General features: G+C 35.4%; 1 protein-coding gene across 5 annotated transcripts in view; it reads right to left on the minus strand.

Moving 5' to 3' along the window:
- dnc (phosphodiesterase dunce) overlaps window positions 1-26,386 on the minus strand; it is a 194,457-nt gene that overhangs the window by 97,271 nt on the left and 70,800 nt on the right. The window contains exons 1-2 of one of the 5 annotated variants that reach the window (XM_034329022.2): window positions 23,161-23,666; window positions 13,889-14,250 (exon numbers count right to left, since the gene is read on the minus strand). The exons of 3 other annotated variants lie outside the window; for them this stretch is intronic. In XM_034329022.2, the coding sequence (XP_034184913.1) occupies window positions 13,889-14,022 (134 nt within the window). In that variant the 5' untranslated portion in view covers window positions 14,023-14,250; window positions 23,161-23,666. Of the gene's footprint in view, window positions 1-3,132; window positions 4,102-13,888; window positions 14,251-23,160; window positions 23,667-26,386 lie in introns of those variants that run through there. One more of the 5 variants, XM_034329023.2, reaches the window with a different exon arrangement.

Consider the following 26,386-nt stretch of genomic DNA (forward strand, 5'->3'; position numbering starts at 1 on the left):
GGGTCTGATTGTAGATACTTCACAATGGTTATGGTTATTTTCTGTATTTCTGTCTGTAAACTGTCTTGAATGGTCAGGCTAAGTTTTATAAATTCTGGTAACCCTTTTTAAATAAGGTTAGGTTAGGTCCAAGAACTTAAGTCAAAAGCTTCTTTTAACTGAAATGAGGTTAGATTCTAGAAATTAGGTTAGGCACTTTTTTTAAATGCAATCAGGTTAACTTTATCAATTAAACACACAGTTATTCAGAATTTTGTACTATTTTTTCCTCTACATTTTCGAGCAACGATTTTTAAATAAACCGCAGAGGAAATTGATTTGAGTAGCTGAATACGAAAAGGTACGTTTCAAGAGTATTTTTTATGTTTTCTGTTTGGAAAAGTGAACCTTTTTTCGAAATGTTCGACAGCGAAAATATTGCTGTATTTGAAACTCGAGTCGAGGAGTAAAAATGAAATACGGAAAAGTACCTGACTGTAATACGATATTTATAGTGAATATAAAAATTTGTACTAAAACAAAATATACGAAAAATTCGCAAAATATTATTTTCTCCGCTTACTTTTTTTAGTCACTCTTCCCATATTGTTAAGAATAGAGTTTGTTAAACCGTAACTATTTCATTCCGCCAATTATTATAGAACGAATATACGAAATACCATACACTGCGTCATTCTATTCTTTATGCAATTTTATACTTTCAATCGTTCCATTTTTAACCTCTACAAATTTTTTATTATCTCACGTTCTATTCTCTTTTCGTCGATCCTATCACCAATGCATAGAATGTTGGGCTTAATAATGCCTCTCTCAATTTCTTCACTATATGAATATGCAAATTAATGTTATTTTAACCGTCTCGTTTTATTCGACTCGAATATTTGAAATAAAAATTGGAAATAATGTTAGATATCTCATTCCAAGTTTGAGGACCTAGGGTGAGTTCCAAAAATTAAAAAAAAAAAAATTAATTGGGTTTATAAATTTTTAAATAATTTTTATTCCAATTCCTCTAGGCTAACCATTGCCAATCTTAATTCAAATTTTTCTGTAAAGTAGATTATCTTGCGAACAAAAAGTTGCACAACTTTCTCAATCGCCTCAAGTGTCATGAGATTAATATCTCACCAAGCTTGAATGAGTTTACAACAGCTTGCTTATCGCGATTACGTAAAAATGACGTTTTGTTTTTTTTTAATCTCAAGGACGTCAATTCTTGGAAAAAAATTCGAAATGATGGTTGATGGTTAAAAGTTTCATTAAACGTACGACAAAGCTTTTCAGAGCTGATAAAAAATTTAATAACCCATCTTTGAGTACACGTCACGTGTAATTCAGTGAAACTTGAATTCATTTCTGGAAATATAAAGTCAACATCATTGATAAGATGAAAAAGACATTCTTCCTGCAATGTTCGGTTAATCCACTTTCATTTCATTAACATAAGGAAACTCGTTAATTATCCGACGAACGAATTCTAAAGGTACGAACAGTTTTTTCTCATTAAAACTTTACTCATGAATTATCCCATTAAAAATTATGTACTGTTAAACAAAAAATAAAGGAAAATTTCATGGTGAAAGGTTGATTAATTTTTCCTCAGAGAAAAATATCGAGAGGGTATCAAAATCAAAGTGTATCACTTTGTTAATTATTAATTAATTAATCATTACTTTGTACGTTCGCGATTAATAAAGGAAAATATAATTTAATCACCTAAATACATTTATCAATTTTGAGAAATGTTGAAATTCGGGCTTATTGACTGAATACCACAAATTTTATTGTGTATCCGGAAATAATCGTTTCTGCGAAATGATCGGAATGTGTGCATTTTTGGTGACGAGAACAATGACTACGACCACGTTTCCATTAATTCGTACTGGAAAATTTCGGAATGTACCGGGGCCACATTCATCGCTAAAATTTACAATCCCCTGAAATCCAGCCTGTCCTTGTAAATTTTCGTGAAATACTATTGTGGGAGGTTGGAGTGATAAAATGCTTGCGATGAGGCCTTAATTTCGTTAAGCAGGCTGTTGAAACGAGTTTCGTTGGAAAATTGAAAATGGGCTGTAACGAATGCTTCTATTCAAACTATGAGAAGTTTGCATAATATAATCATTAATATTCATTGAAATTACGATAGCAATATGCATAATAATACAAAAATTATTTTACGGTTTACTTTGTGGATTTTTGGCAATTGCAAAATTTTTGTAGTAAGGATTTTTATTTTTATCGAATTAGTATCTAATTCCAGGTATGGTTGTGTCTTTCAGAAAAAGTAGCAGCACTGATAATGACACTGCTAATAAAGATAATGATACTAGTAGTACTAACAGGAATAATAGTTATACTACTAGTATTACTGGTACCAATGATGTCACCTCAGCAACGATACTAGTATCAGCAGTAGTAATAGCAACGTTTCATGTTACTTTTTAAACTAAATATTTGGCAAAAGATGGCGATTCATCAGCCGCGATATTGATCTAAATGTTACTCCACGAGATTGCTATCATTCGAAGAGGTTTCGAAACGTAGCCGAAGGTGGCAGCGCTGTCCAACTCAAAAATTGACCAACCTGCGAAGGTACGCAGAAACCATGTTACCGACGTTCCAACTTATTGTTACCATCCTATTCGATCTCAAATTCTAAGGTACAAGTGAAAAAATGAATCTTCAATTATTTCCAATATAACTGTTCCTTGATTTTCATTTTTTTGTTTCAATTTTTAGACTTTGGGTCAACTAATCCCCAGCTTCCAATTTTAATCTTCTAGTTTCTAGTCCTTAGGTACCTTTAATTTAACTAACTCTCAAGTTTCAGTAGTCAAAGAGTAACTCACAACTTCCAAGTATTTTCTATTTACCCATTCCTGTCTCCAAAATTCCAATTTAATTCATCCCAAACTCCTAATTCCTAACTTTAAGCTCTCAATTTCGAATTTTCCAACATCAAATATTTTCAATTCAATCTGCCGTCAATTTTCAATTACAAAAACCAATCCCTGTCATCTTTTACACCCTCTCATAAAATGAAAGGAAAAATGACTGATTTACTTGAAAGCATCCCTTCTAGATAAAGATCGACTTGATCTCTGTAAAACTTTCTTGATTTACACTCACCGTACTTCATGACCCACCACCACTGTCCAACCCCTGCGCCTCCTCCTATCTTTCCGGCGCAATGTTTCCGCGACACTGAGCCTCTCCATCGTCACAGCACGTGTCCTCAACAAATCTTCCAACTTGCCGTTAAAGTGGCCTTGCTTCTTGGACCATTGCCTCGTTCGTCATACGCTGGCTGTATGCTTCATGGTGAAACGTCATGGGGCAGAAATAACGGACTTACTCCAACAGGGTTTGATGAATTTCGACGATGCCTTTTTGCTCGATTGCTCTTCGATTCGTTCGAATTTCGATAATGAAGATCAAGTAGACGGAGTTGGAGTTGGGTGAAAAGTTCTTTTTCAAGTAGGACGTGTTAATTGGTGAGAAACTTTCCTTCAAAGTGAATCTTGAAAACTTTGAAAATTTGTTACCGGTCCCCTCTGCTTCTTTGAAGCTCTCTTTTAGTAATATAATACAGTTTTTGCTAACTCAACACTCGTTAAGTTAGTACTCGATACTTGTTAAGTCGGTACTCAATAAAATTAAGTACTCAATCTTCCAGTGTGGAATATCTTATAACCAACGATTTTCGAATTGCAATCTCCCTAATTTAAATACTTAACTGACTCAAGTAACTCAAATCCTAGTATCATAGACTTCTCGTATCTAAAATCCTTTTCCAAGCACTCAATAATCCTTTAACACTATCTTGAGTAACTATCTCAGTGTTGGAAACTTAATCCATCATCAGCAGCAGCTCAATGATTCATCAGCTGAATATATACACCTGATGATCAGGTCTTCAAGTTGGAGATCAATGTTTCCTCGCGTCGAGTGTTTTGACAGCCTGGTAAGAGACGCGCTCTCGTCTTCCGGCAAGCGTGACCGCCTTATCAGCGTAAGGAATCACCGGGCGGGAAATAAAGACGAGGAGCACGGGTCAGATAAGCATCCGATCTTCGCGACGAACCGCACAAGACTGAATGCCGTATTGTATTTATAGAGCGAGTCGGATTATTTTCAACGGCGTCGCTTTTCTCACGTACACACTGTTTGTCCAAGTGGCTCTAGGACCTGTTTCCTCGTGGAAATATCTTTTCAGCGTGCCAGGATCGCCAGGATCTTCGAATCGGGTCACGATCCACTTCGAACTGAACGTTTTGCCAATTTCAGGCCTAATAACAGGTTACAGCCATTTCATTGATCTGTACAAATTCCTGTTACATAGAATAGTAAATTTAGTCAATTTTGAGAACATTCCGTTTGTTTTTTAGTCATTTCGTTTAGTCGGAAACGAATCAGTCTCATCAGTTCAAGGAAGTGGATGGAACAAAATTGGTCTCATCGGTTCAGAACTCCAGGTGGAGAAATAGATTTCAAACTGATTCAATTCAGAAGCTACAATTTCATTTGAAACTCTCCATAATAGTTCTATCAATGTCACTTGTCCCTATCATCCTTTTACTCAAATTTGCAAATTTATAAGTTTCGGTATTTCAGTCACGTGAGTTCAATTACTCAGAACTTGGTCTATACCATCCATCATTTTCATAATAATCTATTTTGAATTCTCTGCCACAGAGAACTTCCATTCCTTATGATGGTACATTCTTTTTGACACGACCTGTATAGACCCATTCGCATAAATTAGTTCTTAAGTCTCATAATTCTTCGGTTCTGATTTTCCCTGGTCGTAAACTTTAATAACTGGCAAATTGTTCATAACAATTCAACGAATGCCATAGTCCTTCGATTCAGATCCAATATCCGAGCCAACCGGATGTGTCTTGAGGTAGCCCTCAGGTGTTGTCCTCTTCCGGCCATATAATGTCAACGCCAACGTGATGACACGTGACGTAGCCATTATTTGGCCGGTGTCCCAGGCTTCGAAATTATAACAGCTTTATGATTCACGTACCTCGTGTTGCATCACGCCAGTACCACGTGGTTGCCAAGTTTTCGCGCGAATTGCGGGAAAAATCGTGCCGCTCCCGAAATACGGGCCATTATAATTCTACCCCCTTCGCACCTCGGCACCCACGATTCGTGAACGTCGCGACGTAGTAGAATTTTCTTGTTTACGATAAATAATCGAGGCGACCTTTCGACGATCAAGGCGGTCTAAACATAACCAGTTGACAAATCGTTTTCATTCCTCGGGAGCCATCGAGGTATGTGTCTCGTTGTTCTGGAACGCGAATGGATTTTTGTTTTCGGATTGAATTCTTTCGACTTTTTTTCTTCGTGACTATTTCACTCCTCCGTATGGGTCCAGTTGTAAAGTATTCCTATCTAAATTTATTTTTAAACATTTGAAAACATTCATCTGTTTCTCAATTTTGCAAAATTTTTTGCAAAAAAATTATACAATTTTATAAACAAGAATAGTAATTTATATCAGTCGAAATATTAATTTTGGGAAACTGAAAGAAAATTTGGAAATTCCTCCAAAATCTGATACATAATTATGATTTATGTAAAACAATTCGGGTCGAAAAATTGAAGTCTTGGGAATCCGGTGGATGATGGTATGTGGGGCACAGCCTTGTCACAAAATTTGCGACTGAAATTTTGTAATGTCGCTGTGAAGTCGCAAGATGCATGGACATGTTCGCTAAAGATTGACCCCTTTTCAAAATAACAGACAACAAAGTTAAAATTAAGCTTCGTTTCACATGATCTATGAGTTCGTAAGTCCGACAATTTTATAAAAAAATCTGCATTACACTCCACATTTGACAGAAAAATGATGAATTATTAAACATTTACTAAAAACATTTCAAAATTCTGCAAAAGACCTATAAATTTTTGATCTGTAATAAATAGCAATTATATTTAAAAAAGAATTCTCAGAATTGTTGGTTAATTTCCTAATTGCTTAAGAAATATATTAATTATATAAAGAAAGTATATATCGAGTTACTAAGTTGAAATGTTGAAAAAGTATAAAACGCACGAAGTGTCTCGTGATATTCAATAACTTTAAAACAGTCTATTATTAGAGTGCTATTATAAAAAAAGAACGGAATTCGTAGGTGGATCCAAATGTCGCGGTTTTCAAAATGCACCCTCCTACTGTCTCTTTCCTTTGTGTTTAGTCGACTGAGGTCGATAATCGCGAGTTGGACTGGTGGCGCCATCAGTAGATCAAGAATGAACCTGTCTGACACAATACAGTCTCAATCTACTACGGCGACGATAACTGACTTCTACTCCAATATACCTTTTTCAATTTTTACATAAACAAAATTGCTATTTCTTAGAACATACCTTTGTTATACAAAATAAGTTAAATTTTAAATACAAATTGCAAATTTATCCTTAAAAAAGTGCATTTGCATTTTGCAAGGGCATCAGGGAAATTTTTAAACAGGTCCTAAAATTAAATGATCCTACACTGATTACCCTGTATAAATAAACAATATTTTCCTAAAAACTGACTATTAATTCAATTTAGTTTCTCACTAAATCCTTCCTCTTTCACTGAAAGCATTTTGGATGCACCCATCTGTGGACACTCAAAGCTCCCATCAGAGACTTAAACGCATCCCCTAAGCATCAAACCATGATCGTTCCAGAAATACCTCGAAGATACCAAACATCAGAGACCTCTTGTTCCCTCGATACGAATATTCGCACATAATTATTCGCGCGTTGGCACGGGTTCGCGGAGCCCCTGGGAGAACGCAACCCGGCCAGGAGTCATAGATCCGCCATTACGATACCTCGGTTGCACGCTTCTCCTATTTGTTCGTCGTGTTAGCGTCGCTTGGCTCGTTCGTGGAAGCGAATCGTCGAGCAAACATCGTTGGCCCTTCCTTCTGTACCACCTGGCCGGCCTTCATTTGCATTTTAATGTTCGCGAACAGTCGCGAAGTGGTCGGCGCGGTTTGCGTTTCCTCTTCGCGTCCACGCGTGTTTGGAACAGTTTCCACTTGGTTTAAGACGAGGAGACAATTTTCCGACTGTAACGAGGTCAACTCCTATGTAACGTGACTTCTTTTGTTTTTTTATCATCTTGCTAGGCAGAGTGTACTGCGATGGGACGAGTGATCATGTAGGTCGATTTGTTTCTTCTATTTGATACAATCTGTTACTGGGACGATGTTGGGGAATTAGTGCAGACAATTTTTTAACCCTCTGATGACTTCATTCCTTTATTGCTAGGGTGAGACTTTCTTTGCTCTACGAAAGCCCACCATGCCTTCTATTGTACAGTGGCATATAACTTAGGCTTCCTTCGAATCTTGAAATTCTTCAGTTTCAAGATTTTGATATTCTTAGACTATATTTTACTTTGACAAGGGTCATCGTTGTCCCACGTTAAAACATTCTCAGTCGTTAATCTTATCAAGTCCATCGATCAAACAAAGAGTTCTCCACTGTAGCCTTGATCTTGCGAGGGTTCTTTTGGATGTTAAGGTTGACTTATTGAATAAAACATTGGGTCAATGTTATCGAAACGAGAAAGATAGTTTCTTTTATTCCACTTTGCAAGATAGACTGAATTCTCCCCGATTTCGCGGCTGAGGAAGCAGCCATCCCTTATCAACGATGCATTCGAATGCAATGGGGTTGAAGAAATGAACCGGGGACCGTCCAGCCACGAAAATTTCCATGGTTCACAGGCTGGTCGAGGTTCAACGAGAGAAAGCACTCTCGGTGGTTCGGGCTATTATGCAAATTTTGCCTACTATGCTCCCCCCTCCTGTAGAATCATAATCGAGTCGGGCTGCATACGAAGCGTTATTCACGGGCTGACGCCCTTTGAATGTCCCTTTGGAGGGTGCTCCTGGATTTGTGGATTTTTCATCTGGAAGTGTACCTTCCTCCATAATTTATGGCACATTTACTGGTCTTAATCATGAAAGGTCCAGATTAAGTCATTGTGTCAATAAATTTTCCTACTTCTATTTTAATTCTTTTTTATTCGTAGCTGTTTTTTTATATTGGCAATCGACTTAGGAATGTGTAGTCTTATCTTTGCTTGACTTTGAATGTCGTTTGACTCAGGAATTATGGTGCTGAAGAGAAGAAATTTTTGATTTAAGAGCTGGGGTGCAAGTATCGTGGGTGGCCGAGCAAGGGGATGTAGTTATTCGATGGGATGGGAAGGGGATGGGGCCAGGACAGGTTTCGGGGGCGGTCGATATCACCGGTCGTCAAAGCGCCACCACGCAGTGGTACACAATCAAATTTTGGCCGGCTCGAATTGCATTTTGATTCCCAATCAATAGTTGCACTTTATGCTACAGTGCAGTGTTTGGGTTATTTTCGAAAACCACGGTTACCTTTATAACCATTCGACAATAATAATTGGTTTCTACAAACAAATAACAAGATTACTAATTGAAAATTATTTGTATCACAACAAAAATTTTTTATTTTCTTCTAACGAAGGGAGACTTAATTCTAAAATTATTTGTTTATAGTGTTAAAATAATTCATTTCTATCCTAGCATGATTGCTACTAATTCTTGTAATGGTCTGTTTTTCTCTTGGAACGAGAATTCTTTTAACAGAAATTCATTATAATTACTCTGTGCAACACTCGGAAGATTTCCTAGTTAATTATTTTTTAATGAAACAATTTAATAAATTTAATGATACAATTTAAAGCGGTTTGCAGAAATGTTGGAAATAAGGGTATGAATGTAAGTGAAGTTTCTTGATTGAAAAAGATGGACTTTTCATCTCTATGAATTGCCTCTTAGGTTATTAAGCAAATTGAATTCGTTCAATTTCCCTTGAGATTCCAAACGTTTAATCTTAGATAGATTGATTCCTTTCAAATAACTTTTTTAATTACCCGCAGAAGGGTACTTCATTTTTCTAGCTATTTAAATTTTTAATCAAGTACTATTCTCAACTACAAAAATTTAATTCAAAAAATGAATTCCAAAGAATTGAATTTATGGAAATTCTTTTCTTTTTAAACACTCTGTATAAAATTGCTAATCATCCAAACAAGGAGTGCATCATGATAAGATACAAAAAGGAACTTGTTTCCTGCAATCTACAATGTCCAAGCAAAATTAATGAACTTCCCTTTCTTATGTCCTTTTTTTAACACCCTGTATAAAATCGCTGGCACCGGTGTCGATTCTCACCTGGAATCACGGGATCGCGTGCGCTACCGTATCCAAGATTCATCGTTGAGCTTTAATAGGTCAAGTTCTCGTTTCGTCTCGTTCGTGGGTGGCACGACGAAAGCTCAAAAGCTCATCAGTGTATCACGTACGTGACTGTGTGTGTGGGTTAATGGGTGCGACTTGGCCTAGGCCTAGACCCGGCCTACTATTTCCTGCTGTGCGATAACTCGAAGGTTATTAGCCGTCTGCTCTCGTGAATAGAGCGTCGAGTCATGGCCCAATTATACCCTGGGTAAAATTAGTCCAGCAAGATATAATTGTACCCCAGCGAAGAACATTGAAATTAGAATGATCGATGGAATGTACAATCGCTATTATTTTAAACGCTCGGATTTTCTTCGAACACGGCGTGAAAATTGCTTGCAGGAAGGCTCGCAATTTCTTCAACGCAGTTCGCCATTCATCGATGCAAATCGGTGATAATGAATAGGTACTGAACAACGATACTCGGTTTTGCATTGCAAACGCCACGACGAGTCACCGACGCGAGTTTTTCACGACAAACTGCGAAATTATCTTAATTACAACGAGCGAAGAAAATCGAGGATGTAAAAAGCTATTTGGTGCAAGAAGAAACGATGTAATAAAGTGTGGAACGATAAAATCGACAGAGAAAAATCAGTCACCCTCTAGATTACTCACAATAAATTGAATTGAAATCTAACCTTTGGAAGCCTCAAAACACTAATTTTCAACTTTATATATGAAATGTGAAAGAATACAAATCACATACCCTTAAAATACAAATTTTCATAGGTGTGCATCAAATTAAAAAGAAGCCTAACATATTGCAAATTTTCAACCATGTGCATTAAATGAGAAAGAATAAATTAGGTTAAGTCTGGTAGACTTTGCAAAGCAAAATAATCTCCATGTACAAATTACAAGGAGGCAGGTTAAAAGCAAAATAATGAATCACCCCATAGATTTTACAAAGCATCTCAGAAGACAAATGCTGAGATAATAAGGGGCTCTTTATTAGGAAGGTAAAACGACAGCGTTACAAGACCAGGGATCAACGTCTTCCCCCGGAAACTCGTGTTTCATTAGCTGGTAGCTGCTTCCTGCATCCACCCGGCGTGTGTCCCAGGATTCCGTAGATCTTGCAACCGACGAAACTGGGCTCTCGCCCATTGGGTGAACGTGCAACCCTGTGCAGTAGTAGGCGACGGTTCGTATCGATCCCTCAGGACCACGAACCTCCTCTCCCTGGTAGCCTTGCACTCTGTTTTCATCCACAGACTGGATACATTTTGAATAAGTGTCCCTTTCTTTTCTACCTCAGCCAATTATCCTTTATACACGATTTTTATATGAATTTTATTTATTTTCAAATAGCGAGTTAATTTGGTTTATAACGAAGTGTTTTTTTTCAATTTCAGGTATTCGACTGGGTTGTTTAAAAATTCTCGTTTAATTTGTATTCTAAAGCATTAAGTACTTTGGAATGCTCGACTCAGAATTCTATTTAGCATTAAACTTGGGTAAGCCACTGGGCTTCTGTTATATTAACCTTTCTGAAAATCCTCATTCTACCTGGGTGAGCTCGAAATTTTACCATAATTTCCATTTTTATTCATTTAAAAATTGTTCAATCCCAAAATTTAATTTACTAAATTTCTAATTTTACTTATGGAACTTCAGCTTTTTGAAATTTCTGTGATTCCAAAATTTGATTTTCTAAAAATTTCACCCTCCTGTTTTCTACGATAAATTCAAGAGAAATATTGAAGTGCTGGCGATTTTTAAATTTAAAAAAATCATTCGATTTTCCCGCTTGCCCAGCAAGAAATTCGCATCACCACGAGGCCATTTGTTATTTCGATCGACGACGCGAATAAAATTCGATGGAACGTGAATCTCGTGCCAGGACTTCTTTATCTTATCACTTTACCAGTGAAAGACGAGGCTCGAAAGCAACGAGCCACCCGACGACTATAAATAAGAAGTTAATAAAACCACGCTGGGTGTTCTTGACCTCCGGGAACGCTATGCTGTATAGCGGGCGACTTATTTCTCGCAAGCTATCCAAAATATTATATAAATCATTCCAATTAAAAATTATCAAATTCCTTAGGAAGAAGTCAATTAAAAATATAAAATAAAATTTGCACCCATGGGGCTTCAACTTTGACAAGACAGAGACTATTAATTTTATACTACTTGATACTACTTACTATTACATATTTTTAACATTTTTTAATAAATTCAATTTATTATTTAATTTTAACCATTTTTTATCGATGATCATTTAATTAAGAATACTGAAATGAACTTTATCTAAACCAAACGTCGTTAAAAGGAAATAAGTGAATATTGTGAAACTAATGAAAGAACGAGCAAACTGTTGATGTAAAAAGGAAATTGAATTTTTCCAAGTCGACGACACGTGAACGTATCGTAAGAGAAACGAGTTTCAGGAATTCTCAGTGGGCAAGGATTAACCTAGAATGTGAAGGGCTTTTCACCCTTTGTAAATTCGTTTAACTGTCATCCAGCTTAACCACATTGATATATTATAAACGTAAGACATTAGTTGTGGCATTTTACTCACGGGGATGATGTTTCGTCACTCACCACACACGTAGAATATTTTAAATGGACTTACCTGAAACAGAAAATACAAACGTTTATAATAAAATTCTGACCTAATTGTAAATTTTTCTGTATTTCTTTGCAAATTTTATTTTTAAATTCAATTTTTATTATATTTAGTTTACGTTAAATCTTTCAATTTAAGTAAAAAATTGAATCTTAAGAAGTGGGAAATATCATTTTTAATAATAATTTCCAAATGAAAATCAATATCGTAATCGTATAGAAAATCTTTCAGGCAGTATGATAGATAAAAATCGGGTTTCCCTTTGAATTGAAGGCGTTTTCATTTCCAGCGACCAAGTCTTTAGAAAAGGCTGAAGAACTCGAATCCGACGACGAATGGCCTTGAACGAAAGCTGTTCTGATTTCTCAGTCGCCCTGCTAGGTATAGGATAAATAGAAGAGGAAAAGTAGAGCTGAAAATGCGAAAGCCTAGGCCAACTGAAATCGATATTCCTGGATTTTTATCATCGCGTACACGAAGACGCTCGATTTCCAAGCTTTTATTGGTCTCACAAGAAATCCTAGCAGCTCGATAAACTGTTATTTTCACCCAACAATATTTTATAACTTTGTTACCGATGGTATTTTTGTAATTCAATGCGCGGTTTAATTTTCAATCTTACTTTCAATAATTTCTATTTCTTTGACGACTAAACGAGCCGTCCCGGAAGAGGAGATAACAAACGAGGTTTCACTTCAGGGTACACGCAGAAGAAAACCAGCTCCATGTGGTTTCACGCGTGATACCAGGCGGATAAACAGGCTGGAAACGAGTCCTCCATCTTCATTTAAGAAGAAGGATTGAGGACAAGTGTATCCTCCTACTTTCCGTCGTTCACCACTCTAAAACTCTCTCGACTTCTATTCTCAGCGCTGTTCAACGTTCTCGATTATGTTCGAGAAACTTGAACACCCTGACCACCAATAAGAATCAAACGAAATTGACGAGGATTATTTCTCAAGCTCATATTACTATTTTAATATTAAATTTTAAGCACACGATGACGAATAAAAATGATTATTGGCATTATTTCATGTATATTTTTAGTTCAAAAGAAGTTTTATAGGTTAAAACAGAAAAAACTACTAGAAAACTAGGGGAAATGAGTTAGGTTAGTACTTCTGAGCACATGGTGGTGGCGCCACATCGAATGGCTGATATAACCTATACAGATTCTCACATTTTTTCATTAAAGAACTATTTATGTATTAATTTTATAGAATAACCTTTAATATTCTCAATAATACGTAAAGTTATTTCTACATTGTCAGTAAGGTTACCAAGGATGTTCGGGTTTGGAAAAAGAAGAACAAAATTTAAGTATTTCACAATTAACCCTTTGGCGATCAGCGTCCCGATTAAACGCATAAAACAAAGAAGCCATTGTTGCTGAAGAACGCGCGTGCAGTTTTATAAAATAAAAAAAGAGGATAACCGGTGCTCGAATAACCCTCCAAGGGTTCCTTTGTGTAGCCGCCTCTCGCCGACCGAGAAAGAAACGACCCCGTCCATCGTGCCAACGTTTAGATTTTCTTTATTTAATAGTAATTTTTATAAACATGTTCATTAAATAATAAAATCACTTTTTGGACCGTGTAACAAAGTGATTATTAGCGCGATCCCTGTTAAATTACCGGCTTCGATAGCAAACCGAGCCCACTAGGGTAATTGTTTTTCAAATCAACCCCGTTAAATCCTCATTAGCACCCGAGCAAGCAAGGCAATTAATTTTGATTAGTAGCTGGCTCGATTCATCGATGTTAATGGAATTGTCTGGGAATCTGTCGTGTCCTATCAAAATCCAAGGATTTAATGACTACCAATTTGCTGGGCGATAAAGTAACAATGATTATTAACGAGATTCAAATATTTTTCAAATATTTGTTAATTAACCCTGGGTCAATCGGGACCCAAACTTACAAGATATCTACCTCCAAGGATATTAACATAAATTTTTAAATTTTTAAAATAAATAATCTAGAGAAGCTTGCAAATGCAGAAAAGAAGAAAAACTCACCCGCAGATCCACGAATGCCTCCTCCTTGGCACGCTACTTTGAGGAACGAGCAATAAAGGGGCTGTGCCCTTTCCGCCACTTCCGCCACCGTCCCCGGCCGGAAGCCGTAGCTCCGGTACCTGAAGGCTGCTCATCTTCCAGGGTGTCGCTCGTTAGGTCAGCAAAACGACACACCTAACCCTCCCTCCTCGACTCGAATTGCACTTCGATCATGCATCACTCACCGTTTCTCGCTCTGAATCGATCAGCGAGAATATTGAACCACCGATACCAACTTCCGGTTTCCTTCTTCGACTATGGAAAGGACATTCTTGGTTTTCACTCGACAAGAAGATCGTCGTTTCGAGTAACATCCAGTGAGACTACACAGGACAAACCACATAGTTTGGGTCATCATTCGTAGGGGTCGAAACGACCCTTTGTAAAGTAACAGACACTGTCCAGAAAATTAATAATAATACTACTTTGTTATTTCAAAACGTTAAAAGGAAAATTGTGTAACTTTTATCCAGAACTGTTTCGAATGGATCGGAATTGAAGGCTGAACGTTGAAAGTTCGCTCTTAAATTGTGCCCGTCAATTTCTTTCGAACGTCCGTCGAAAGTTTCTTTGAGAATAGTTCTTTTCTACACAGTGCTGCTGCCTCACAAAAGGTTAAATAGGGTTCCATTCCGAGAAACGAGTCCCTTTCAGTTCCATAGAATTTATGCGAATCCCAGTTGGTATCAGTGCCGTGTGACGTACGATTTTCACCGATTTTTCTGTCAGTTAATTTGATTGGACAGAATAATTTGTAAGGAACAAAATGTATTTCTTATACTATATTTTGATCTACAATTTTAGAAGAATTGCAAATTAAATTTTTATTAACTGTACCAGTGAAAACGACCATATTTAGTATGACATCTCAGAAAATTAATCACTGAAAGTTTTTTAAGTCATTTTTCCAATTTCCACATAATCCTGATGATTGGAAATTAAAAATTTTATTTTCTTATTTTATCGCTATGAAAAATCATAGAATTAATTTCTCCCACTTCCATCATTTAATTTTTTAACCTGCCACTATTAAAAATTGAATATTTATAGTGTATTTTCTCCTTGACATAAATAGTAATTAATACTTACAACATCTACTTTGTATCAGTTATGTAACATTAAAACCTGAACATTTAAACTTTATTTTCCATTCTCCTTCATTTAATCGCTCAAATTGATCAATATGCAAAATATCCGAAAGATAAGACTTTATTAATGATGCACCTTCGGAAGATCGTTGAATCATGGTTCGATGTCCAAGGTTTCATAATGAAAGAATCATAATTTTTCATGTCGATCGAAACACTTTTTATCGCCCGTAAAACGTCAATTCAAATTGTACACATAACTAACGTGCAATATGCGGTCACACCTGATAGTTTGATCGAGGATAAAATATGGAATGCGATTCATTGATAATAGCATTTGAATAAACTTCATTTATCTCCTTCCATTTTTTTCTTTCTTATCCTTCGAATATTATGAACTAAATAAGAAAAATCCTTCTTTCTTCACGATTTATAAAAAAAATATGATATCTCAATGTCGTATAAGTAATTTAACATAGTCAGGTTGCACTTAGTAAATTATTAGAAAAATAATTAATTTATCATAATTCACTTACTAATTAAATTTTTATAATGAGATTAGGGGTTCAACTTTATCGAGAGTTGTAATTTCTCTTCCATAACAAAATTTTTTTTTTTTAATTATTTCTTCTTGATAATAATTATTTTTCAATCATTCTGACTTTCCTGGTAAAAATAACGTTGTACATAAAACAAATCCTTCAGGCATAATACAATCTCTGTTGTCGAAATATCGATTGAAACGTGTAAAAGCTATAATGTGATAATCGATAATCGATTATCGATCGTCTTTGTCCCCTTTAGCTTGAAAGCTTATTAATAATAATGCAATAAGGGCGGCTGCACCATTGTGCAACGCTAATCGCCGAGGCTTTTCTCCGATCCTCCGTATAAACACCTCAGTGATTAGGTGGTTTTATGGAAATAATTCGCAAATTATTGGTAACAATAATAATAACTAAAATTTTTAAGATGTCAACGTATTCATAATTTTTAAATAATTTTTTGTGACTCTAATTATATCATCACAGAGATATTTCTTTTCGATAATGCTTAAAGAATTTTTAATGTAATTTTCAATTTAAATGAGGATCACAAAACAATGTTATGATACCTTGTTTTTCCCATAAATCAAAAATTTGCCAAAAATAGACACTGTCCGGTGAAGTCATCCTTAGAAATTTATTTCATCAAAATGGATTGAAAGTTCTGAAACTCGTCAAAGTAACGTAATCACGTTTCAAAACAAGTCGAATTTTGTCGACATGTAACATAAAACGCAACAAAATCTGCCGAAACAAGCTATTAAAATTCTTCTCGTCAATCCCGACGTACGTGCGTCTCTTTTTTTTCGCAATTTTTGCTCGCGAATTTTAAAGAACTTTCCTCGTTACAGGAATACAAACGAGAAAATTGATCAAGTTTCACAAAATTCAACGCAACAGGTTTAGAAATTACTTCTAAATACAGAAAATTAATTTCAAACTGCAATTAATGCAAATATAACATTAATGAATAACAGTAAGTATTAAATAATTTTTGGTATAGTTATGATGCCCCAGGTTAAGTTAGATCATTCGTACAGTATCGCGAATGGTAGTCTTTCCGGAACTCCCACCCTTCCCCATAGATGACCCCGGGGAGATTGACAGTAATGGAGTCTATGACACCCCCACCGCAACTTAGGTGTAAATGTTAAATTTAGAAGCGAGAAAAGAGTATTTTGATATTTATTGAAATATCTAGAAACAGCTGTTGCGTCTTGAATATCGTTTGCTTGGCAGATACTGCGATCTTAGATTGCAAGTAATATAATAGCATTTGCCAAACATTTTCATATTTATATTTAGGGGTTTAAATTACAACGAGCGTTGCGTTTACAAAGGTCTCTGAAGCGCGGCACGTACAATGAGTTTTCATTTAATTGTAGACGTTTCAAAGTAGCATCTTCATCCATCAATTGAGTTATAGATATAATCTTAAGTGATTAGAATCGCTACGATAGAAGATTAAAAGGTTCTCCTGAATCCATAGACCTGTCTGATTGTGGGAAATGTGGTAGAATAACGAAATCCAATATCTCTCGTATTTTTGGAACTGGTCCAACCATTATCCTGATGGATAACATACATTCGTGACAAGCTTTTGTTGCTCATTGGAAAACCATGATTCATGAACGGTTAAATCTTATCTATTCAGAAAAATTTAGAAGATAAAAAAATTAAACGTTTAAGAAGGAGATTTTGTAAAAATTAACCATTTTTAAAATAAACTAAAATAGACTTAATTTTTCAAATATCAAATGATCAACTTGGAAACATTAACAGTCAATGATAATTTCATGACATAAAAGTATCTCAAAATAGCACTTATGATACATCCATTTAAAGCTTAAATTTCCCTCAAAATTATTGCAAAAAGTATTCTTCAAAGTTTTCTAGGTTTCATCCGCAACATCTGCACAAAAACGAGGTTAAGTTTTTGCCCGTTCAAAGAAACAGAATTGTATTGCAGTGGAGCATTCGGAGATTTGGAAAACTGTTACCCGGACAGGGTCGATTCGAGGATTCACGAGGGTTGTGTTATCGACGGAAGCTGAAGAATGGAGAAACTCATTCCGTCTGGTTGCACAGATCGAGAGAGAAAAAAAACGCTATGCAATCGATGCTCTTCAGCTTCTGCGAGTGACGTTCCCTTCGATGCCGGCACGTTTCCACGATCTAAACTAGATTCCTCGATAATCAGAAATGCTGAGAATTTCGACTCTGTCGCCGAGAGATGATTGGAATTCTCCTATAGGTGAAGAACAATTCCGTACCTGATGTAGTTCGCCGAATGATTCGAATTGTAGATCAATTATTAACGTCACTACTGATACATGTCTCGAATTTATCTCTAATTTAATTTTTACAAATTTCTCTAACAGCAAACAATTATTTAAAAATTTTCAGATATGGCAAAATACTTAAAATTGAAAGCTAATTAATTAATTAAAAAGTGAGATATTCTATATTCGATTTGCAGCACTTTGAGATAAAAATTAATATGAATGAATCGTTAATGAGAGATTTAACTTGAAAGTTCCATTCGAACTTAATGGGTGTTCAGAATTTAATTGAGCCCATTTGGAGTCGAAATTCATTAAGTGACAATGAAGAATTATTGTTACGGTTCGCTTGAAATTCATCAAGAGTCGCTTTAAGTAGAAGCGTTCAGTGATCAGAAGCGGTTGATAGAAACTGGCTCGAGGTACCAGACACCGTTTTCCACTTTAAGTAGATTCAGACAATAACCAGACGCTCTTAGCGTTGTCATTCCGAGACTGGAAAATTTTGCAGCTCGTGTTGCCAGCCAAAACAATATTATAATTTATCATGAGGCTCCTCCCGAGAATTTCGATCATAATTTTTATAGAACAACACTTCCAAGAAAAAATTTTTCTCAGGAAGAAATCTCCTTTGAATTGTTTTCATTCATTGAAACGAAATCTCATAAAGTATTTAGTTATTGGAAAAATTAGAATAACGAGTGCAATATTTTGCAAAATAATACTACTTTGTCATTTTATTAGTTTGTAGTAGAAGAATGATCAGGTTTAATTGATTTGTAATTAGTATTGATCTGAAACAGCCATACGCATATAAAAAAAGAAGATGCGTGGATATTGGTGATCAATCGATTAAGCGTTATCGATGACGATGATGCAATAGGAAATCGTACGACTGTTCTTGGACGAGCATCGTGCATCTGATTATTGAGAAGCAATTTGCGTGCCAAACGTTTTAGACATTTTATTCGGCGATGGTATAATTTATATGGATTTCGCAAATGTACGATCAACTCACGTATTTACTTCGCCATCCGATATCACCTGCTTTCGATAAATTAATTATCGACGCTTTGAATTATAATTTCAGGTTCCCAGGAATTTATTGAAATAATGTTTCATAAATTTTATAAACGAAAAATATCATAAGAGTTCATATTTAATTTTTGCTGTGCAACATTATTGTACGCCTGACTGATGGAGCATTGTAATTGTATGCTAATTAATCATTACGGTCATTGAACAGCTCTAATTAACATGAAAATTAATGTAATCAGAATGTAATATATTGTATATTACTATAGAAAATTATAGAATAAATTATAGAACAGCAAAATTTATTCAACAGTTAAATTTGAAATTGGAAGAGAAATTTAAGAGAAATTGTTTAATTTTAGTTTTTGAATAGTACAAAAAACAAATTTATATTTTCTTTTTGCAGAACATACAGGGTGTCTCAAAGTAGGTGTTAAAAATTGAAGGAGGGTACTTTTTTCAAAAGAGATAAAATAATATTTTTGTGAAGTTAACTTTCGGTCTTGTACAAAAGCATCTTTGAAGTACAAAGAAAACTTTCTTCTATTTTTCTTTTAAGAAAATTCTGTTCTTGACACCAAGTTATGATAGTGAAGTATCATGGCTCGAGTTAAATGCAGGTGCACGTTGTAAATCTCCAAAGTCCGATTCAAGAAAATAAAGTCTAAGAAAGGAGATTTATTCTCCAATTTTGACCCATTTTTTAGCACGAAATCATCTTCTTTTGGATTTTATCACGTTGGGTACACAATGCCTCAAGTACTTTCAGCTACTTTACACCACTTTACAAAATTAGAATAGAAATATGAAATAATAACTTTTTTTCAATTTTTCAATAATCTTCAACTTACATTAATAAGAACGATTCATATTTTGAATCTAAGAAAATCAGATAAATATTTTTCAAGTGATTTCACGAAGATTCAGTACAATAAATTTTCGCGATTTTCCAAGAATTCCAAGATTTCTACAACTCTTGAAAATTATTTGAAAATATACGAGAAAACGTACACACCGCTATCATACATTAAACTACATCCAATTGTTCCTGTTTTCAAACGTATTTACAATAAACAATCTCTGAATATAAAATTTCTACCATGACAAGTGAGAAAAGCAAGAAAACAAATTGAATTTTCGAAGATTCAATAACAAAGGGTCTGTTGTTAATTGAACGACAAATGCTTTGGAACAATGTGTCCTATCACTATTGAATCAACAGAGGATGGTTGCTGGTGTCCTGAACCGTGTTCAACCGTGATATGCCCAAGCATTGTGTCGGTAAACCACATGTCATCCTTTCCAGTTAGATATCGATCAAACGGGAACATGATACGCCAGCTTTTGGGCTGCAACTCGACTAAAGGACATTGTTTCTTTTTTATCGCAGGCAAATGAAATTGTTTCAAAAATAAAAAACGCTTCGGTCAATCAGCTAGCCGATGAAAAATATCATTTCTTAGGTCAAAATAGTTGATTAAGGAGGCAATCGACACTATAGATTCAATAATAATTGAAACATTTAACATTAATCGCAGAGCCGATCAGTGATAGGATATATACCCAGCCTAGGGGCTCCTAGGAGGAGCCAAAGAGGAGCCTAAGAAGAACTCCAAGGAGGTGCCTAAGGAGGATTCTAAGTAGCAGCGTAAGGAGAACCCTAAAGAAGAGCTAACGTAGAACCTAGTAAGAACCCAAACAGATCCTAATAGGATCCTAAGGATGACCTAGCGTGGAACCTAGGGATATTCCTAAAAGAGCCAAAAGGAACCTAAGAAGAGCATAGAACCCCCCTCTTTTACACTCCCCTTAGACTTTCCCTAGGTTCTCCCCAGGCTCTCCCTAGATTCTCCCAAAACCAAAGGGCAGTGATGGAAGGCTTTCCCCATACACTTATTCCCCTATACACTGGACCACTAGAAGTCCACTTTGCACCTCCCAGTACCTTATGTAATTGGCTTTACAATCATCATTTTTCTTTCAACCACAACAATACCTTGTTGCGTATTACATTTCCAATCGATTATACGGTATACTGTCCCTGAACTATGGACTTTAATTGCAACTTCGAGGCGAATGCATCGCACAACAAACTTTTTCCAACGGCAAAGTAGATATTTTTACTACCCGATCCCTCGGTATCGGCCATTGTTTCAAAAGTTTTACGGCCTCTTTGACACGGCAACTCGTCACGTCATCGGGATTTTTTAGATGAAGGATCTCATAGGTGGCTTGACGACGACAGAACAATACTATTGGTCCGTCGTCAAAGCTTTATTCCCCTCTTTTGACTTTGAACATGAGTTGACCTCCTGAAGGCTACCCTTTACGTTGTTTATATAATTATATAATAATTTTTGTTATGAAATTATTTGTTCTCCATAGAATCAACCTTACATCTATGTTTTCAGAATTATTTTGCTGCGATATTAATTATATATTTTTCTTCTTTATGAAAGGAAAAGAAGTGAAATTTATTGAATATCTCACCGACCTAACGTCGTATATCATCTATCCAGACGATCGAATAACAGGAAATTGCAGCAGAACTTCGAAACCGACGAAAGGGTAACGAAATCGTTTCCAACATCTCCAGAGAATTTAGTTACATAGGTGTAAGATTGATTCCTTGCTTCTCGTGAAAACGAGACACGGTTACTTTTCCTCGGTGTATCGTCTAGGGATTTTCATGTTAAAGGTAGATTTTGGTAGACGGAGAAGTGTATATGGGTTCGTTTATTACGTGAAACGTAGTACTCGATGAAGACGAATAGTTCAGAGTTGGATCAAATTTACTTGCCATTTCTTTGCCTAACTTTTATTATTTTTATTAATTTTCAAGTAACAACTACGTTTCAAAGTAATATTACTATTATATTAATGATAATTCGTATCTTTATACTGCAGAAATTGAAGAAACTTTATTAAACCTGGAAAAGAGCAATGGAGGCACGATGAAATACCAGAGGCGTACCTTTCCCGCGGTTGTGTAACAAATCGACCACTAATAGTAGTCACGAATTCACATTTTCTTTTTTTCCTAACTCGATGCTCCATCTAAACTCAAGTCGGTTATGTAATCGATCAACGATTCGTGTTTCGATCGAGTGATTATGATTTCAGCGATTTACACAGAAAATATATTTAGTGATTTTATAGAGAAAAATGGTAACAAACAGGGAATTTTACTTAAATGTTAAACATGGTCGTTTTCATAATTGTATATGAAAATCCTTTTAAATAAATTTTAATTAAATTTGTTCCTTACTTATGATAAAATATTAATTTTATCTAAAGGAACCGGAAGTGAGTCTAAACAGGATGTTTCTGAAAAAACCAATCTTTATTATGAATTCCTGAGGACTTAAAACAATAATGACTATTAATAATAACCATCCATTATTTTCATGAAAATCAAAAAAGAAGAAAGTTATGTTTACTTAATCACGGCTGTACGCACACCTGTATTATTTAACCCACTTCCGGATGCCTCGCCAGCACAGATAAAAACGCTCACAATGCAAAATTTTCACTTCCTCTTTACTCGATTTCGTCGAGAATTCTCACACGACACTGATACCTCTACATTATTCGCGTTTATAAAATACATGGCATGAATTTTCATTCAAGAAAAAGAAATAATATTAAATTTTTCTTTTTTCCAAAAACACGCACAAGATACTTGTTAAACTTCATTATATACAACTAATTAAATGGCAACGATGTCAAACAAAATATTCAAATAACATAAATTTTATCAGAGAAACTACGTTTCTATTTGCATAAATAAATATAGACATTTGCCAGCTGAAACAATAACTTTTATCAAAAGCTTGTATCTTTTCCCGTTATTGATAATGTCGGTTCGATATTTGACACTTGTTGTACAGCTGTCAACAGTGACAGATCGAGCTGGTTTGGAAATCGCAATGGCGTGAATAATGACTCGGTGTCATGATCTTAAGTGATATGTTAATAATTGTACTCCAGTATTACATTGAGGTTAACCACATATAGTAATTAATTTTTCTTATTTTTATAGTATATCAATCATAATAGAAGGTTACAAACTAACGTAGACACCAATGATCAAATATTAACAAAGATATTAATAAAAACACCAAAACATTAACAGAGAACGTACAACGCGCTTGAAGGCGATCAACGGTACCACAAGTGTATATTCGTGCGACCGTAGTTTCGAAAAAAAGCGTCTGAAAGAGAGTCTCGTGCGTGTTTTCGTGAAATCTTGAATGAAAATGCGACGTAATATTTCAACTCACGTGATCTGTTCGCTCTCTCGTTGCTTTCCGCTTAATTAATCGTGCAGACTGTTGTGTGTTGTCGAGTGTGTCAACGCACTCAGGTCAGTGGAAGAAAAGGGGCAGGGCATGTACAGGCTTCGCGACACGCACGTATTATACACATTTCACCAGGCACGAGTACACTAATCACGACAGAGAAATGGCCACTGGAAATGTCCGTGACAACCGAATCACGGCATGGTCCATTTCGCAGCTAACTTCATTTTAGGAGTGTTCAAAAACAAACGAACAGGTTTTTTCAAAACGCGACGAAAGAGCGCACGACACACGCACCAGCCGGCACCGTACACGACTGACTTAGTGACTGACTGACTGGCCGCCCGAGGCGCGACACGAAACCAAACGAAGAAGCACGAACAAGCACATTTCGCCGGCCGATTTCACAGCAGGCTGTTTTGTATCTAACCACGCGTGAAAGACCATAACAAGGAACAGTATTCTGCAGGATGTTTAAGGTGACTCCTTATCGCGCGAATTTAACCGAACAAGTAGATCAAGCGACTAACAGCACATCGAGTAGACACGAAACTACCCGCGCTGCGGCGCTGCAAGGTAACTCGACCCGCGAACGAACCCACCCGATTGGTCACGGACATACACGAAGACTAATGTCTTGCTTTAATTTATCGGACGCTCTTAGGTTCCTACCCTCTGAATTATTTAAATTTTCATTTTTCTGAATGAAAATGTCGGATTTTGAGGGTGAATTTTAGGTGATATGTGTTATGGGAGTAATTACAGTTACATAGAAATGGAAAAACGGGGAGGAATGTGAAGAAGTACTCAACCCTCGGATGGCGGACCACGTAGAGAGTCTCCACTTTAATTTAATTTGCATTTCACGTTATTGTCATTTTCCTAAATTTTACACTGCTCTTTTATAATTATTATTTCAATATGTAAAACTCCTTTGTTTAAAAATTATTGCGATTGTTGTTGCTTGTTGAATAAAATTAAATAATTTATTTGTTTTCAATAATCCAAATTTTCCTTTTATCATCGCGTTTTTATTTTCATTTATTCATTCTAAAAATGTCAAAGTATTGTATGGAATCGATTTAATATTCAATACAATACATATAGAATTGAAAGCAGAAAGGAATTATTGACGTTGAACATTTTTTTTTTTTAATGTTTGAAGGTATTTCTCCAGTAGATACGAATGAAACAAGTCAAAGAAGGGAACGTAACGAGACAAGAAAACAAAGAATAATGCTTTTCATCTTTCGATATTTTCCATTTTATCCAATTCGTCAATAACGACTCGAAAAAAGATGCTTTTACGTGCTTCGCCTTAAAAAGCATGCATCTCTGACAAAGAGAAAGAAGGATGAGTGTTAATATTTGAGCTTTTCGAAAATAATTGAAACGAATGTTTCATATCCATTTCCTCTTAGGATTTATTCCACAAAAGCTCTGCTTTTAATGGATACACTGACACGTGAGATTCCTAATAAACATATCTCTCTTTTTAAAATTTAATTTTAGAATACAGCATTTCACAAGGTAAAAAAATGAACCTTGGAAACTTGAAATAAATGTAAAGGTTAGTCATACTTTCTGCACAGAATTTTTTCCCCGGAAATCGGTCAAGAAACAGATATACATAATAAAATAAATTTATAGCAAGAACGCTTCAAGTTTTTTAAAGTGAGCAAAACATGTTTTGCAGTCCTTCAATTATATTCATTCTGAGTAACAATTATGCTAATTGTAAATCTATCACTTAATAATTATTTGTTAGAAAATTATTTATACGACGACCAGTCGATCTTTTTTCACTCGACATTTACTGATCGATCATGGAGTATAAAAAGGAATAAAAAAGAAAAACAATGTATTTCAAATAGTTAAAGATTAATTGTTCTTTAAAGAAAAACAAGCAATTTTCTCGGTTTCTTTTCTTTTCTTTCACCTGCAACTTGAAGATGCATGATACATAGTATTGTGTATCAATAAAGGTGTTCTACATATTATGTGCAAGCATTGATTATGTCGTGTGTCGTTGATGGATCCTGACGTCTGTCTCCGTTTAACCGGGACACAGTCGATGAGAAACACGTGTTTCTAACGCCTCGAGCATTCCTAGCGATCCAATAATTGGTGCTGCACATTTACGGTTCATTACTTGGCCATTACATCAACAGAAATACATCATTAGCAGTGGTAGTAATAACGAAAGATTGAATACAACCGCAGGCTATAAAATCAGTTTAAAAGCGATAATAAGAATATTTTATTAGAATATTTAAGAAAACTCAAAAAAATGTAGTATTAAATAAATTTAAGTATGGGTAATTTGTATTAAAATATTATCACTGCTTTTAATTTTGGAACAAATATTGAATAAATAAATATTGTTAATTTAAAGAAATTATGGAATGGTATCATGGACAACTCCTAATTTTTGCAACGTAAAATCAGACCAGCATAAACGAAGAAAGTCTTCGGCAACCTACATATTTTTCGACCACAGATGAAACATCGATGTACAAGCATTCCAACGAGCAGGAATAAATTATGCAAATTCGAAATTGCGTGCTCCCACGTGGTCTTTTCACGGTATACATTCGCTTTATACAAGCATTAATTATTCGTTTGCCTTAATTAAAATTTCCTCCGATTTCATAAAAAACATTGTATTCGAATCGTATTACATCGAGCTCGTTTCTTCCTCCTATGCAAAGATATGATAAATGATGTGAACATTAAAAAGAAAAGATAATTAGGTTTTTTTTAATTTTCTTTTTAAACTATCCACACTATACGCCTCAGAATAAGAACTATACAAATTTTATTGAACAATTAACTGATCAATGTTAAAGCATCAAAGAATATGTTTTTTTTTTTAAGCAGAAGTAATGATAATTGTAAAGTTTCTTCGATACAATGGCCCAGTTCCTTCCTTTTGACTAAAAGTCCCGCGCCTTACGAGCAAACAGGGGAAAAAAGACTGGAAATAAGTAGATTTCAAACTGTCACTCGAAACTTTTCAATTCTGGTGAATTTGCATCGAAACTTGTGCCCCCTGCAGCTATTTCTCGTGGAATACTTTTTCCGGAAGCGAAAATCTTCGGATATTCCCACGATTTGTTACTTCAATGACCGACAATGGTCAGCTAAACGCGATTTCCTCTTCCCATGTTCTGCCCATCAAACTGATAACATTATTTCTGGCGAAATA

This window comes from Osmia lignaria, chromosome 8 (assembly GCF_051020975.1).
Source record: "Osmia lignaria lignaria isolate PbOS001 chromosome 8, iyOsmLign1, whole genome shotgun sequence".
NCBI lineage: Eukaryota > Metazoa > Arthropoda > Insecta > Hymenoptera > Megachilidae > Osmia > Osmia lignaria.